Source organism: Staurois parvus, unplaced genomic scaffold, assembly GCF_062004578.1.
Source record: "Staurois parvus isolate SC_StPar_1 unplaced genomic scaffold, SC_StPar_1.0 ptg000042l, whole genome shotgun sequence".
In the NCBI taxonomy this organism is placed as follows: Eukaryota; Metazoa; Chordata; class Amphibia; order Anura; family Ranidae; genus Staurois; species Staurois parvus.
The window spans coordinates 670,128-688,259 of NW_028317838.1; the positions used below are offsets into that span (position 1 = coordinate 670,128).

Sequence of the window (18,132 nt, forward strand, 5' to 3'; positions counted from 1 at the left end):
TTTTTTAATGCCACCGGCACATTGCGTGGTGCACATTGGACTGGAGGGACACTCACATCAAGGTGGAAATGAACTTCCCCTGGTACAGATTCTACTGGCCCAGTAAACACATCACTAAATTCCTTTATCAGCAGTTGTTTTGTCAAGGGCCCCTTGGATAGATTGTCCATCACATTACGCTCTGCAGGGATGGAGAAACGTATCAGCCCTAGACGCTCCCAGGATGAGCCAGACAACAGTGGCTTTTGGCTGCTTCCACAATTTCACACTCCAGCTTGTGTGTTAGTCCACGTATGGCACATTCTGTCTTGAAGAGCCCCAGAGATTTCATCATCGCACCGGAGTGTAACTTTAATCTGGTGTCACTTGGCAGTAGACGTGCTTCTGGTGCTGACACCATTTTGTCTCTGAAGCACATTACATCCCACGTTGTTCCTGAATGGAGGTGACAGGATTGGGGCTTATTATTTACATGTAAAGTGACAAACCATTTCTTTCCTCTGGATTGCACAGCGCCCATCAATTCACTTCTGTATATAACTTCAGTGGTGTGTGTGTGGGGGGAGGTAGGTGATCTGTGTGGGGGGAGGTAGGTGATCTGTGTGGGGGAGGTAGGTGATCTGTGTGGGGGGGAGTTAGGTGATCTGTGTGGGGGGGGTAGGTGATCTGTGTGGGGGGAGGTAGGTGATCTGTGTGGGGGGAGGTAGGTGATTGTGTGGTGGAGGTAGGTGATCTGTGTGGGGGGAGGTAGGTGATCTGTATGTGGGGGGAGGTAGGTGATCTGTGTGGGGGGAGGTAGGTGATCTGTGTGGGGGGAGGTAGGTGATCTGTGTGTGGTGGAGGTAGGTGATCTGTGTGGGGGGAGGTAGGTGATCTGTGTGGGGGAGGTAGGTGATCTGTGTGGGGAGAGGTAGGCCCATCAATTCACTGCTGTCTATAACTTCAGTAGTGTGTGTGGGGGGAGGTAGGTGATCTGTGTGGGGAAGTAGGTGATCTGTGTGGGGGGAGGTAGGTGATCTGTGTGGGGGAGGTAGGTGATCTGTGTGTGGGGAGGTAGGTGATCTGTGTGTGGGGGGAGGTAGGTGATCTGTGTGTGGGGGGAGGTAGGTGATCTGTGTGGGGGAGGTAGGTGATCTGTGTGGGGGAGGTAGGTGATCTGTGTGGGGGGAGGTAGGTGGTCTGTGTGGGGGAGGTAGGTGATCTGTGTGGGGGAGGTAGGTGATCTGTGTGGGGGGAGGTAGGTGATCTGTGTGGGGGGAGGTAGGTGATCTGTGGGGGGAGGTAGGTGATCTGTGTGGGGGAGGTAGGTGATCTGTGTGTGGGGAGGTAGGTGATCTGTGTGTGGGGGGGGGTAGGTGATCTGTGGGGGGAGGTAGGTGATCTGTGTGGGAGAGGTAGGTGATCTGTGTGGGGGGAGGTAGGTGATCTGTGTGGGGGGAGGTAGGTGATCTGTGTGGGGGGAGGTAGGTGATCGGTGTGGGGGGGTAGGTGATCTGTGTGGTGGAGGTAGGTGATCTGTGTGGGGGGAGGTAGGTGATCTGTGTGTGGGGAGGTAGGTGATCTGTGTGGGGGGAGGTAGGTGATCGGTGTGGGGGGGTAGGTGATCTGTGTGGTGGAGGTAGGTGATCTGTGTGGGGGGAGGTAGGTGATCTGTGTGGGGGAGGTAGGTGATCTGTGGGGGGAGGTAGGCCCATCACTGCTGTCTATAACTTCAGTGGTGTGAGTGTGGGGGGAGGTAGGTGATCTGTGTGGGGAGGTAGGTGATCTGTGTGGGGGGAGGTAGGTGATCTGTGTGGGGGGGGTAGGTGATCTGTGTGGGGGGAGGTAGGTGATCTGTGTGGGGGGAGGTAGGTGATCTGTGTGGGGGAGGTAGGTGATCTGTGTGGTGAAGGTAGGTGATCTGTGTGGGGAGGTAGGTGATCTGTGTGGGGGGAAGTAGGTGATCTGTGTGGGGGGAGGTAGGTGATCTGTGTGGTGGAGGTAGGTGATCTGTCTGGGGGAGGTAGGTGGTCTGTGTGGGGGGAGGTAGGTGATCTGTGTGGGGGGAGGTAGGTGATCTGTGTGGGGGGAGGTAGGTGATCTGTGTGGGGGGAGGTAGGCCCATCAATTCCCTGCTGTCTATAACTTCAGTGGTGTGTGTGTGGGGGGAGGTAGGTGAACTGTGGGGGGAGGTAGGTGATATGTGTGTGGGGGAGGTAGGTGATCTGTGTGGGGGGAGGTAGGTGATCTGTGTGGGGGGAGGTAGGTGATCTGTGTGGGGGGAGGTAGGTGATCTGTGTGGGGAGGTAGGTGATCTGTGTGGGGGGAGGTAGGTGATCTGTGTGGGGGAGGTAGGAAATCTGTGTGGGGGGGAGGTAGGTGATCTGTGTGGGGGGAGGTAGGTGATCTGTGTGGGGGGGAGGTAGGTGATCTGTGTGGGGAGGTAGGTGATCTGTGTGGGGGAGGTAGGTGATCTGTGTGGGGAGGTAGGTGATCTGTGTGGGGGGAGGTAGGTGATCTGTGTGGGGGGAGGTAGGTGATCTGTGTGTGGGGGGAGGTAGGTGATCTGTGTGGGAGGGGAGGTAGGTGATCTGTGTGGGAGGGGAGGTAGGTGATCTGTGTGGGGGGAGGTAGGTGATCTGTGTGGGGGGAGGTAGGTGATCTGTGTGGGGGGAGGTAGGTGATCTGTGTGGGGGAGGTAGGTGATCTGTGTGGGGGGGGGAAGGTAGGTGATCTGTGTGGGGGGAGGTAGGTGATCTGTGTGGGGGAGGTAGGTGATCTGTGTGGGGGGAGGTAGGTGATCTGTGTGGGGGGAGGTAGGTGATCTGTGTGGGGGGAGGTAGGCCCATCACTGCTGTCTATAACTTCAGTGGTGTGTCTCTTCCTCATATGCGGATGTGTTCTCCACGTTGTGTCATTTGCCTATTGATGGCCGTCGTTTACTTGACAAACAAACGTTAGTAAAATGGTTTGTTCTTCCACAAGACTTCCAAGACTCCCCATAGGCTGGACACGGCTCTTTAATTCTTTCATGCACAGTCCCACAGTATCTGCAAGCTGTAGGGTTGGCAGTATTTGTGCTCATCAGGGGGCGTTGCTGGAGTTTGTTCTTGTTGCCATGCTGCATTGCAATGTTTATGCTGTCGGTCTGCTGTCTGTCCTGTTCCATAACTTTCAGACGTCTGTCAGTGAGCTCTGCTGTACGGCACGTCTCAATGGCTGTGTGTAGAGTGAAGTCATGTTCTCTTAGGAGGCGCCTGCGTGTGCTCTCTCGCTAGCTATACCAACAACAATTGTGTCCCTTATCAATTGGTCTCTGAGTGCCATATTCACAAGTTGCTGCCTTTTCTCTCCAGTGTGTAACAAAGTGATCCAAAGATTGTCCCTCTTCTTGTTTGCAGCATCCAAACACATCCCTTTCATAAATGACATTTGTAGCAGGTATGAGATCATCTTCCAGTACATTTACAATGGCTGTAACATTGTGTTGCTGATCTGCTGTGAGGGTCACATTGTGTTTATACACATGCCTGCATTCACTGCCCATGACTCTTCTCAGAGTTGCTGCCGGCACTCCTGCACATTTCTCATTCCAGCCTGTAGCCAGACAATAATCTTCACATTCAGCTCTGAAAGATTCCCAATTGCTGCTCCAATCCCCACTCATTGTCATCCCCTCTGGGGGAGGTATGCCATTCATGGCAGCCATATTGTCAGGAAGCCTCTGAGCTATCAAATCTCAGACAATCCTCAGTCTCAGGCTGTAGTTCACAAACCTGTGTTTCCCAAAGCCTCTGTATAAATCTGTCCGCAGTCACTTCCTGTCCTGTATCATTTCCTGTCTATCACTTCCTGTCTGGTGTCACTTCCTTTCCCAGGAACACTTTCCTCCTTTAAGCCATTTTAGATCTGCTTCTAGAAGGTCCTGTGATTGTCGGTCTCCATCCTGAACACACGGCCACCATAGGGCCAGCATGGGATCTTCTCCATGTCAGAGCACACGGGTAAGTCAGGTGGATCTCCTATTCCTGGTCCCGGCTCCTGTCCCTGCTATAGACGGACCAATCATCTGTGACTGAACCTTCCTCCTCGTCATCGATGATCTGGGTGTATTATTATTATTTATTCCAGGTACTTATATAGCGCCGTCAGTTTACATCTATATTGTACATTCCCATCAGTCCCCGCCCCCGAGGAGCGTACAATCTAAGGGCCCTAACTCACATTCATACATACTAAGGACAACTTAGACCGGGGCCAATTCACCTTCCAGCATGTCTTTGTAGTGTAGGAGGAAACAACAGTACTTGGAGAAAACCCACGCAGGCACAGGGAGAACATGCAAACTCCAGGTAGGTGGTGCCATGGTTGGGATTTGAACCAACAACCCGAGTACTGCCAGGTGGAAGTGCTAACCACTCAGCCACTGTGCTGCCCCGTGCTGTATATATCTCAGCATCTACTTCTCAGTGTTGGTTTCCTCCTCATTGCCGGCCATTAAATGGGCCTCAGAATGGCTCCGGTATTCCCTCCTAGGAAGGACATTCAGGCCGATCTCCCACCATGTTCCTCTGATGTGTCCGAGACAGAATAACAGGAGAGACACCAGGAGAACCCGCTGGGACCTGACACTCCGAGAACCAGAGTTATGGTGGAGGATAGACCCTTCCTGAGATACTCCTCCCTGGGAACGGTCATACCTCCGTACTCCTCTCCTGTACATACCCATCACTGTCATACCTCCGTACTCCTCTCCTGTACATACCGATCACTGTCATACCTCCGTACTCCTCTCCTGTACATACCCATCACTGTCATACCTCCGTACTCCTCTCCTGTACATACCTATCACTGTCATACCTCCACACTCCTCACCTGTACATACCGATCACTGTCATACCTCCACACTCCTCTCCTGCACATACCGATCACTGTCATACCTCCACACTCCTCTCCTGTACATACCCATCACTGTCATACCTCCGTACTCCTCTCCTGTACATACCCATCACTGTCATACCTCCGTACTCCTCTCCTGTACATAACGATCACTGTCATACCTCCACACTCCTCTCCTGTACATAACGATTACTGTCATACCTCCGTACTCCTCTCCTGTACATACCCATCACTGTCATACCTCCACACTCCTCTCCTGTACATACCCATCACTGTCATACCTCCGTACTCCTCTCCTGTACATACCCATCACTGTCATACCTCCGTACTCCTCTCCTGTACATAACGATCACTGTCATACCTCCACACTCCTCTCCTGTACATACCCATCACTGTCATACCTCCGTACTCCTCTCCTGTACATACCCATCACTGTCATACCTCCACACTCCTCTCCTGTACATACCCATCACGGTCATACCTTCGTACTCCTCTTCTGTAAGTACCAATCACTGTCATACCTCCGTACTCCTCTCCTGTACATACCAATCACTGTCATACCTCCGTACTCCTCTCCTGTACATACCCATCACTGTCATACCTCCGTACTCCTCTCCTGTACATACCCATCACTGTCATACCTCCGTACTCCTCTCCTGTACATACCCATCACTGTCATACCTCCGTACTCCTCTCCTGTACATACCGATCACTGTCATACCTCCACACTCCTCTCCTGTACATACTGATCACTATCATACCTCCGTACTCCTCTCCTGTACATACCGATCACTGTCATACCTCCACACTCCTCTCCTGTACATACCGATCACTGTCATATCCTCCACACTCCTCTCCTGTACATATCCATCACTGTCATACCTCCACACTCCTCTCCTGTACATACCAATCACTGTCATACCTCCACACTCCTCTCCTGTACATACCGATCACTGTCATATCCTCCACACTCCTCTCCTGTACATATCCATCACTGTCATACCTCCACACTCCTCTCCTGTACATACCTATCACTGTCATACCTCCACACTCCTCTCCTGTACATACCCATCACTGTCATACCCCCACACTCCTCTCCTGTACATACCCATCACTGTCATACCTCCACACTCCTCTCCTGTACATACCCATCACTGTCATACCCCCCACACTCCTCTCCTGTACATACCCATCACTGTCATACCTCCACACTCCTCTCCTGTACATACCCATCATTGTCATACCTCAACACTCCTCCACACCACCACCTGAACAGGAAGGACCTTCTGCCGAATGGAAACCTGACACCGTGCATTCCATGTGTAGTAACGGGTCACTAGACAAACTAGAAAAAAGAGTGTTCAAATGAAAACCAGCATGACTTTCCAATGCCCCATATACCCACTCTGCATAAGACATGCAGTGCAGGAAGGGGATGTCCAGAGCCCTCCCCACCTCTTTATACACCTCTATGTTGAAGGGACACTGAAGCAAGAAGTGGTCCATAGATTCCACCTCGCCCCCCCACTCCGTCCTCGGACAACCACGGTCATCCAGAGAACGGCACTTCAGGTTTCCCCTCACGTAGAGCCTGCCGTTGAACGCAAGCCAGGACTGGTCCCTAAACTTCAAGGGAATCCTTTCCATATTTAACAAACGTAGCCCCTCCCACAAAATATGGCCTGGGCAATCCTTCAAGGCCAATGGTGCATGAAACGCAGAGGCCACGACCCTTTCCCTCAGAAGTCTCCCCGTGTTCTCTCCTGTACATGCCAGCTGCCCACTGCACATGTGCGAGAAGCGCTGCTCTTTTTGAATTGCCCCGTAGTCTTCCGGGACCTGTCACGTGTCCCACTACTGGGGGGGGGGGAGGACAACCTCTGCTTCCGATCGCCTAGGCAATTACAACGGAAGTGGAAGCTGGTACCTGCCAAACTCGGGCACCCGCTCCACAACCCCCCCCCCCCCCACTTCAAAGGTCTGCAGTCTCTGGTCATCTCCTGTACTGTCTGCAGTCTCTGGTCATCTCCTGTATTATGTCCGCAGTCTCTGGTCATCTCCTGTATTATGTCCGCAGTCTCTGGTCATCTCCTGTACTGTCTGCAGTCTCTGGTCGTCTCCTGTACTATGTCCGCAGTCTCTGGTCATCTCCTGTACTGTGTCTGCAGTCTCTGGTCATCTCCTGTACTGTGTCCGCAGTCTCTGGTCATCTCCTGTACTGTGTCCGCAGTCTCTGGTCATCTCCTGTACTATGTCCGCAGTCTCTGGTCATCTCCTGTACTATGTCTGCAGTCTCTGGTCATCTCCTGTACTATGTCCGCAGTCTCTGGTCATCTCCTGTACTATGTCCACAGTCTCTGGTCATCTCCTGTACTGTGTCCGCAGTCTCTGGTCATCTCCTGTACTGTGTCCGCAGTCTCTGGTCATCTCCTGTACTATGTCCGCAGTCTCTGGTCATCTCCTGTACTATGTCCGCAGTCTCTGGTCATCTCCTGTACTGTGTCCGCAGTCTCTGGTCATCCCCTGTACTGTGTCTGCAGTCTCTGGTCATCTCCTGTACTGTCTGCAGTCTCTGGTCATCTCCTGTATTATGTCCGCAGTCTCTGGTCATCTCCTGTATTATGTCCGCAGTCTCTGGTCATCTCCTGTACTGTCTGCAGTCTCTGGTCGTCTCCTGTACTGTGTCCACAGTCTCTGGTCATCTCCTGTACTATGTCTGCAGTCTCTGGTCATCTCCTGTACTATGTCCGCAGTCTCTGGTCATCTCCTGTACTGTGTCTGCAGTCTCTGGTCATCTCCTGTACTGTGTCCGCAGTCTCTGGTCATCTCCTGTACTATGTCTGCAGTCTCTGGTCATCTCCTGTACTATGTCCGCAGTCTCTGGTCATCTCCTGTACTATGTCCGCAGTCTCTGGTCATCTCCTGTACTGTGTCCGCAGTCTCTGGTCATCTCCTGTACTGTGTCCGCAGTCTCTGGTCATCTCCTGTACTATGTCCGCAGTCTCTGGTCATCTCCTGTACTGTGTCCGCAGTCTCTGGTCATCTCCTGTACTATGTCCGCAGTCTCTGGTCATCTCCTGTACTGTGTCCGCAGTCTCTGGTCATCTCCTGTACTATGTCCGCAGTCTCTGGTCATCTCCTGTACTATGTCCGCAGTCTCTGGTCATCTCCTGTACTGTGTCCGCAGTCTCTGGTCATCCCCTGTACTGTGTCTGCAGTCTCTGGTCATCTCCTTTACTGTCTGCAGTCTCTGGTCACCTCCTGTACTGTGTCCGCAGTCTCCAGTCGTCTCCTGCACCATGTCCGCAGTCTCTGGTCACCTCCTGTACTATGTCTGCAGTCTCTGACCATCTCTTGTACTGTGTCTGCAGTCTCTGGTCATTTCCTGTACTATGTCTGCAGTCTCTGGTCATCTCCTGTACTGTCTGCAGTCTCTGGTCATCTCCTGTACTGTCTGCAGTCTCTGGTCACCTCCTGTACTGTGTTCGCAGTCTCTGGTCATCTCCTGTACTATGTCCGCAGTCTCTGGTCATCTCCTGTACTGTGTCCGCAGTCTCTGGTCATCTCCTGTACTGTGTCCGCAGTCTGTGGTCATCTCCTATACTGTGTCCGCAGTCTCTGGTCATCTCCTGTACTGTGTCCGCAGTCTCTGGTCATCTCCTGTACTATGTCTGCAGTCTCTGGTCATCTCCTGTACTGTGTCTGCAGTCTCTGGTCATCTCCTGTACTGTGTCCGCAGTCTCTGGTCATCTCCTGTACTGTGTCTGCAGTCTCTGGTCATCTCCTGTACTGTGTCCGCAGTCTCTGGTCATCTCCTGTACTATGTCTGCAGTCTCTGGTCATCTCCTGTACTGTGTCTGCAGTCTCTGGTCATCTCCTGTACTGTGTCCGCAGTCTCTGGTCATCTCCTGTACTGTGTCTGCAGTCTCTGGTCATCGCCTGTACTATGTCCGCAGTCTCTGGTCATCTCCTGTACTGTGTCTGCAGTCTCCGGTCATCTCCTGTACTGTGTCTGCAGTCTCCGGTCATCTCCTGTACTGTGTCCGCAGTCTCTGGTCATCTCCTGTACTGTGTCTGCAGTCTCTGGTCATCTCCTGTACTGTGTCTGCAGTCTCTGGTCATCGCCTGTACTATGTCCGCAGTCTCTGGTCATCTCCTGTACTGTGTCTGCAGTCTCCGGTCATCTCCTGTACTGTGTCTGCAGTCTCTGGTCATCTCCTGTACTGTGTCTGCAGTCTCTGGTCATCGCCTGTACTATGTCCGCAGTCTCTGGTCATCTCCTGTACTGTGTCTGCAGTCTCCGGTCATCTCCTGTACTGTGTCTGCAGTCTCTGGTCATCTCCTGTACTGTGTCCGCAGTCTCTGGTCACCTCCTGTACTGTGTCCGCAGTCTCCGGTCACCTCATGTACTGTGTCCGCAGTCTCCAGTCGTCTCCTGCACCATGTCCGCAGTCTCTGGTCATCAGTCGGGGCAAACAGTATCTCTAGGCTGGGTCTCTCTCCACCAGGCAAAGGCCCCGGAAATGATGTGGAATTACTCATTTCAGCGCTGTTGCACTTTGGATGACAATGACTCCGTCACGGAACACTGCACCCCTTTGACATTTGTATCATTTGTTTCACACAGATGGAGCTTTCCTTTGGTGGTATTTAATCACCTCTGAGGGGTTTATTGTTTGTTAAATAAATGAAAGAAATCTGAAAATGTTGGGAAAAAAGGTTTTCTTAGTTTGTGTCATGAAATGTTGCAAATAGGTCATTTCTCGGTGTCACTGATGAGCATTGATGAGGTGTCACTGATAGGCAGCTGTGCCAGCACAAAAGGAAAGGAATTTCAATAACCGGCAAGTGATGAGCTGTGATTGGCTTTTCCCCACAATCTGTGATCAGCTGTGTCAGAAGGACCCCAGGGGGCCATGTGGGGGGCGTTGTTCTGGGGGGACGTCCACGGATATCCTCCCAGAATGAGAGAGCAGCACTGCAGCCATCTTTCATTTAGAGCGCGGTCAGGAAGTGGTTAATAAACATCATCTTCCAAGTAAAGTCATATTTTACAGCCCCTCCCCTGGATAAACTCCTCCCCTGGATAAACTCCTCCCCCTCTATCTGACCAGTCTATTAAAGAAAACAATACCCCTCTAATGTAAAAGTCCTTTTATACTTTCCTGTATCTGTGATCACATGACTACCCCAAGTCTGCTTTGGGTCCTTCATTGGGTGACCACATTGGTGCCTGCCTGACACGGACACTCCCTATTGGATGGGCTCCAGTGGGGTCCTCTCAGAATAGAGAAGAGGATGATGTCATCACGGGGGGATGGCAGAGGAGAGATGATCTCAGGGGGGGAATCGCAGAGCTGGATCAGCAGTTCCCCCACCAGGACCCAGAGGTGAGGGACCTGTATGGGGGACTTGGGTGAGTATATCTGGTGTCACAAGGTGGGGGGGGGGGTAAATGTTTATTAGTATTGGTTGGGGGAGGAGGGCTATCAAATAATGTTTTTGGGGCTCCAATAACTTTTAAAAAAGCAACTGACACAACTTGCCGTTTAAAATGACTGTGCACCTGGCTCCACCCACATACCCAGGGGTGGACTGACCATTTGGAAACTAAGGCACTGCCCGAGGGCCCGGGGTCAGTAGGGGGCCACATGAGATGCCCCTGGTACCTTTTTCATAGGCCTTTTTGAGTTTGGTCAAGGACACAGAGGCCCCATGATCCCCTATTGCCTGGGGGCCTCATGAGTTGTCAGTCCACCCCTGCACATACCGCTCAACTACTATTGGCCATGCGCCTAGCGCCACCCACATACCGCTCAACTACCAATGACCGTATACCTGGCTCCACCCACATACCGCTTTATTATCAATGACTGCACCTGGCTCCACTCACATACCGCTTTATCATCAATGACTGTGCACCTGGCCCCACCCATATACCAACTTATTAATGACTGTGCACTTGGCTCCACCCACATACCACTTTAATATTAATGACTGTGCACCTGGCTCCACCCAGATATTACTCAATTACCAATGACTGCGCACCTGGCTCCATGCCCAGCATAAGGCAGCTCAGGCAACCATCCTAGGGTGTCAGGATGGGGGGCGGTTAAATTTGAATCTCCAGTCACTTGCTGGAGATTCGGATTGTTAACAATGCTGCAGACGTGTTATTTCCCCACAGTGCCCACCGCTATACAGCCGGGAGTGTGTGGACTTTAGTAAATCCGAATGTCGGCTGTCATGTGGAAGTGATACAAGTGGCTGTGAAGCCGCCTATCATTCCCATCACTGAGATGTGCCCCTCCCCCCCTGACACCATGTGGGACAGCAGAGCCCTGTGCTGTCATGGTGGGTGTCACAGGGAAGGGCGGCGGGAGCTCAGTGGACCTCCTATACACAGACCAGGATCAGTGCCGGGGGAAGTAGCTGATGGAAGGCGGTCTGTGTTCCATCATCTGCAGTGGAGCAGACAGGAGACATCCAGAGTCTAATAGACCCCGGGGGTCTCCATAAAGAGAACCTGTCACCTATATGCCATCATATAGGAGGCTATTGGTCCTTTACATGATAGCAATACACGTTACAGTGCCTTGAAATGCCCCCCCATGTTGTCATGTTACAATGTATTTATTGGGATTGGATGTGATAGACCGACACAAAGTGGCACAGAATTGTGAAGTGGAAGGAAAATGAGAAATGGTTTCCAACATTTGTGACCAATAAACCTGTGAAAAGTGTGGCAGCATTTGTATTTGGCCCCCCGGAGTCAGTACTTTGTAGAACCCCCTTTGGCTGCAATTCCAGCTGCAAGTCTTTTTGGGGATGTCATGGAAACGACCCCAGACTGCGCTTGACTACTTCCGTTAGAATACCGCTTCCCCGTCCAAACACCGACCACAGACACCACAGCCGCCCATACAAGACCAGACACCAGTCCTGAAGTAAACCAGGAGGTAGACTACTTTATTTGAACACAGATACAAGATATATACACTCAGGGGACAGTCCCCCCTCCCTGTATTACATCACAGGGCGGGGCAGTCTACATTTAGTAACAAGAGACACACAGGTAATCAAACTTCACACCAGCAGACAGTCCCATCAGGGGGGAGGGATTCTAGAGACACCCCCTCCCCACTAAGCTAATACACAAACACATACATCCCATAATAGTTTGCTCCCAAGCCAGACAGACAATAGAACAATGGGATGCAACCACATGGCATTCAATAACAACCCCCACACAATATTAGGACAGATCCCCCTGTACCCCTAACAGGCACAGGGTGACTTACACATAAGAGGGATATGGGGAACGGAGACAGGGGTATCCCCACCTCTCCAAAGTGAGCTGGGTTCCATGGACCCTCCACCCAAAGTGACCACCCCTCACAGACCCCCCTCACGTGTAGAAAGAGGATGTCTATGGGGGAGGGGTGAGAAGCTGTGAGGGGATATGTATGGGGAAGGGGTGAGAAGCTGTGAGGGGATATGTATGGGGAAGGGGTGAGAAGCTGTGAGGGGATATGTATGGGGAAGGGGTGAGAAGCTGGGAGGGGATATGTATGGGGGAGGGGTGAGAAGCTGGGAGGGCTGTGTATGGGGGAGGGGGGAGAATCTGAGAGGGCTGTGTATGGGGGAGAGGTGAGAAGCTGGGAGGGGATATGTATGGGGGAGGGGTGAGAAGCTGGGAGGGAGGGGTGAGAAGATGGGGATTGATGTGTATGGGGGAGGGGTGAGAAGATGGGGATTGATGTGTATGGGGGAGGGGTGAGAAGCTTAGTAGGGGTGAGAAGTTGGGGGGGGGAATGTGTATGGGGGATGGGTGAGAAGCTGGGAGAGATGTGTATGGGGCAGGGGTGAAAAGCTGGGGAGGGGGGAGAAGCTAGGAGGGGATATGTATGGGGGAGGGGTGAGAAGCTGGGAGGCATGTGTATGGGGAAGGGGTGAGAAGTTGGGGAGGGATGTGAATAGTGGAGGGGTGAGAAGTTGGGGGAAAAATATGTATGGGGGAGGAGTGAGAAGCTGGGAGGGATGTGTATGGGGGAGGGGTGAGATGTTGGGGAGGGCATTTGTGACGGGAGTCACTTTGGGTGCTGGGTCCATGGAACACAGCCCCTTTTGGAAGGGTGGGGAGACCCCTGTCTCAGCTCCCCATATCCCTCTTATGTGTAAGTCACCCTGTGCCTGTTAGGGGTACAGGGTGAGATGTCCTGATATTGTGTAGACATGTATAGGTGGGGTGGGGGGTTGTTCATTGTTTAATGCCATGTGATTGCATCCTATTATTCTATTGTTTGCCTGGCTTGGGAGCAAACTATTATGGGATGTATGTGTTTGTGTTTATTGGTTGGTGGGGGGTGTCTCCAGCGGCCCTCCCTCCTGATGGGACTGTCTGCTGGTGTGAAGTTTGAATACCTTTGTGTCTCTTGTTACTAAATGTAGATTGCCCCGCCCTGTGTCATTATGCAGGGAGGGGGGATTGTCCCCTGAGTGTATATATCTTGTATCTGTGTTCAAATAATGTAGTCTACCTCCTGGTTTACTTCAGGACTGGTGTCTAGTCTTGTATGGTCGGCTGTGGTGTCTGTGGTCGGTGTTCGGAGGGGGAAGTGGTATTCTAATGGAAGTACTCAAGCACAGTCTGGGGTCAGTTCCATTACAGTTGTGTATGGGGGAGGGGCGAGAAGCTAAAGAAGATATGTATGGGGGATGGGTGAGAAACTGGGGAGGGGTGAGAAGTTAGGGAGGGATGTGTATGGGGGAGGGGTGAGAAGCTGGGAGGGATGTGTATGGGGGAGGGGTGAGAAGCTGGGGAGGGATGTGTATGGGGGAGGGGTGAGAAGCTGGGGAGGGATGTGTATGGGGGAGGGGTTAAAAGCTAGTAGAGGATACGTATGAGGGAGGTTTGAGAAGCTGGGAGGGGTGTGTATGGGGGAGGGGTGAGAAGCTGGGAGGGGTGTGTATGGGGGAGGGGTGAGAAGCTGGGAGGGGTGTGTATGGGGGAGAGGGTGAGAAGCTGGGAAGGGATATATATGGGGAAGGGGTTAAAAGTTGGTAGAGGATACGTATGAGGGAGGTTTGAGAAGCTGGGAGGGATGTGTATAGGGGAGGGGTGAGAAGCTGAGGAGGGATGTGTATGGGGGGAGGGGGGAGAAGCTGGGAGGGGTGTGTGTGGGGGAGGGGTGAGAAGCTGGGGAGGGATGTGTATGGGGGAGGGGTGAGAAGCTGGGAGGTATGTGTATGGGGGAGGGGTGAGAAGCTGGGAAGGATGTGTATAGGGGAGGGGTGAGAAGCTGAGGAGGGATGTGTATGGGGGAGGGGTGAGAAGCTGAGGAGGGATGTGTATGGGGGGAGGGGTGAGAAGCTGGGAGGGGTGTGTGTGGGGGAGGGGTGAGAAGCTGGGGAGGGATGTGTATGGGGGAGGGGTGAGAAGCTGGGAGGTATGTGTATGGGGGAGGGGTGAGAAGCTGGGAAGGATGTGTATAGGGGAGGGGTGAGAAGCTGAGGAGGGATGTGTATAGGGGAGGGGTGAGAAGCTGAGGAGGGATGTGTATGGGGGAGGGGTGAGAAGCTGAGGAGGGATGTGTATGGGGGAGGAATGAGAAGCTGGGAGGGATGTGTATGGGGGAGGAGTGAGAAGCTGGGAGGGATGTGTATAGGGGAGGGGTGAGAAGCTGGGAGGGATGTGTATGGGGGAGGGGTGAGAAGCTGGGAGGGATGTGTATAGGGGAGGGGTGAGAAGCTGAGGAGGGATGTGTATGGGGGAGGGGTGAGAAGCTGGAGAGGGATGTGTATAGGGGAGGGGTGAGAAGCTTGGAAGGATGTGTATAGGGGAGGGGTGAGAAGCTGGGAAGGATGTGTATAGGGGAGGGGTGAGAAGCTGGGGAGGGATGTGTATGGGGGAGGGGTGAGAAGCTGGGAAGGATGTGTATAGGGGAGGGGTGAGAAGCTGGGGAGGGATGTGTATGGGGGAGGGGTGAGAAGCTGAGGAGGGATGTGTATGGGGAAGGGGTGAGAAGTTGGGGAGGGATGTGAATGGTGGAGGGGTGAGAAGTTGGGGGAAAAATATGTATGGGGGAGGAGTGAGAAGCTGGGAGGGATGTGTATGGGGGAGGGGTGAGATGTTGGGGAGGGCTTTTGTGACGGGAATCACTTTGGGTGCTGGGTCCATGGAACACAGCCCCTTTTGGAAGGGTGGGGAGACCCCTGTCTCAGCTCCCCATATCCCTCTTATGTGTAAGTCACCCTGTGCCTGTTAGGGGTACAGGGTGAGATGTCCTGATATTGTGTAGACATGTATAGGTGGGGTGGGGGGTTGTTCATTGTTTAATGCCATGTGGTTGCATCCTATTATTCTATTGTTTGTCTGGCTTGGGAGCAAACTATTATGGGATGTATGTGTTTGTGTTTATTGGTTGGTGGGGGGGTGTCTCCAGCGGCCCTCCCTCCTGATGGGACTGTCTGCTGGTGTGAAGTTTGAATACCTTTGTGTCTCTTGTTACTAAATGTAGATTGCCCCGCCCTGTGTCATTATGCAGGGAGGGGGGATTGTCCCCTGAGTGTATATATCTTGTATCTGTGTTCAAATAATGTAGTCTACCTCCTGGTTTACTTCAGGACTGGTGTCTAGTCTTGTATGGTCGGCTGTGGTGTCTGTGGTCGGTGTTCGGAGGGGGAAGTGGTATTCTAATGGAAGTACTCAAGCACAGTCTGGGGTCAGTTCTATTACAGTTGTGTATGGGAGAGGGGCGAGAAGCTAAAGAAGATATGTATGGGGGATGGGTGAGAAACTGGGGAGGGGTGAGAAGTTAGGGAGGGATGTGTATGGGGGAGGGGTGAGAAGCTGGGAGGGATGTGTATGGGGGAGGGGTGAGAAGCTGGGGAGGGATGTGTATGGGGGAGGGGTGAGAAGCTGGGGAGGGATGTGTATGGGGGAGAGGGTGAGAAGCTGGGAAGGATGTGTATGGGGGAGGGGTGAGAAGCTGAGGAGGGATGTGTATGGGGGAGGGGTGAGAAGCTGAGGAGGGATGTGTATGGGGGAGGGGTGAGAAGCTGAGGAGGTATGTGTATGGGGGAGGGGTGAGAAGCTGAGGAGGGATGTGTATAGGGAGGGGTGAGAAGCTGGGAGGGATGTGTATAGGGGAGGGGTGAGAAGCTGGGAGGGATGTGTATAGGGAGGGGTGAGAAGCTGGGAGGGATGTGTATGGGGGAGGGGTGAGAAGCTGGGAGGGGTGTGTATGGGGGAGGGGTGAGAAGCTGGGAGGGGTGTGTATGGGGGAGGGGTGAGAAGCTGGGAGGTGTGTGTATGGGGGAGGGGTGAGAAGCTGGGAGGTATGTGTATGGGGGAGGGGTGAGAAGCTGGGAGGTATGTGTATGGGGGAGGGGTGAGAAGCTGAGGAGGGATGTGTATGGGGGAGGGGTGAGAAGCTGGGGAGGGATGTGTATGGGGGAGGGGTGAGAAGCTGGGGAGGGATGTGTATAGGGGAGGGGTGAGAAGCTGGGAGGTATGTGTATGGGGGAGGGGTGAGAAGCTGAGGAGGGATGTGTATGGGGGAGGGGTGAGAAGCTGAGGAGGGATGTGTATAGGGGAGGGGTGAGAAGCTAGGGAGGGATGTGTATAGGGGAGGGGTGAGAAGCTGGGGAGGGATGTGTATGGGGGAGGGGTGAGAAGCTGGGGAGGGATGTGTATGGGGGAGGGGTGAGAAGCTGAGGAGGGATGTGTATGGGGGAGGGGTGAGAAGCTGGGGAGGGATGTGTATAGGGGAGGGGTGAGAAGCTGGGAGGGATGTGTATGGGGGAGGGGTGAGAAGCTGGGAGGGATGTGTATGGGGGAGGGGTGAGAAGCTGGGAGGGATGTGTATAGGGGAGGGGTGAGAAGCTGGGGAGGGATGTGTATGGGGGAGGGGTGAGAAGCTGAGGAGGGATGTGTATGGGGGAGGGGTGAGAAGCTGAGGAGGGATGTGTATGGGGGAGGGGTGAGAAGCTGGGAGGGATGTGTATGGGGGAGGGGTGAGAAGCTGGGAGGGATGTGTATAGGGGAGGGGTGAGAAGCTGAGGAGGGATGTGTATAGGGGAGGGGTGAGAAGCTGGGGGAGATGTGTATGGGGGAGGGGTGAGAAGCTGGGAGGGATGTGTATGGGGGAGGGGTGAGAAGCTGAGGAGGGATGTGTATGGGGGAGGGGTGAGAAGCTGGGAGGGATATGTATGGGGGAGGGGTGAGAAGCTGGGAGGGATGTGTATAGGGGAGGGGTGAGAAGCTGGGGAGACCTTGTAACACAAACAAGTCACATGACACTGGGGAGGGAAAATGGCTAATTTGGACCTTGTCACTTAGGAGGGGACTCACTTTTGTTGCCTTCGGTTTAGACATTAATGGCGGTGTGTTGAGTTATTTTGAGGGGACAGCAAATTTCCATGTTATACAAGCTGTACACTGACTACGTCACATTGTAACAAAGTGTCATTTCTTCAGTGTTGTCACATGAAAAGAGAATCAAATATTTACAAAAATGTGAGGGGGGGGGGCCTCACTTCTGTGAGATACTGTATGTCTCTCTGGCAGAACTGGCTGGATATTCGGGGTGTTTCTCCCCCCCAGGTACGTCTTCAGACACTTTACAGGTTTAACTTTTTTAGCCACAAAAAAAAGACCGATCCAGTTCCATCCTACTAAATGGTAACTACTTTACAGACCAATACTTGGGGTAGACACGGGCCCCATTGATCGGTGTCTGCTATCTATGTATGTACTGGGGGAGTTACTTGCCGTGTACAGCTGAATTGTTCTAGGTTGTTTCTTCTTTTCTCTGTTCATTTGTTTATAAAAGGTAAAAGTGACACCATAGACAAAGCAAGTTATTGTTCTGTATGATCTGTAACAGTGCCACAACTGCCTATACGTGAGAATGTATGACTCCATTGTCTGGGCTGAATGTTGGGAATACTGTGCACACTTATAAACATTCCTAATCAAATCTATTTGATTAAACATTTCTATATTGCTGTACATATTCTTTCTATGTATCAGATACATTTTAATAATTAACAGAACCTTTATTTAGTCCTTTATATAGAATTCTGATATTTATTTTTTATACAGGTGGATGGGTGAACTAAATTTTCGGTCTTGTTGGTCTTCCTAAATACAACTAAGTCACATGGAAACAAGACATATGGGTGTCCTAATTGACTGAAAGTCTTTATTGCAGTTCACTGGAGGATTCACACGGGATACAAGTCAGATCC

The 18,132-nt window shown here is 52.5% G+C and overlaps 1 protein-coding gene across 1 annotated transcript in view; it reads left to right on the plus strand.

The window, feature by feature from the left end:
* Positions 1–18,132, plus strand: part of LOC149470476 (uncharacterized) — a 491,741-nt gene that overhangs the window by 270,397 nt on the left and 203,212 nt on the right. Inside the window, exon 6 of the mRNA XM_089663270.1 lies at positions 16,185–16,190. Coding sequence (XP_089519396.1) covers positions 16,185–16,190 — 6 coding nt within the window. The remainder of the gene's footprint in view (positions 1–16,184; positions 16,191–18,132) is intronic.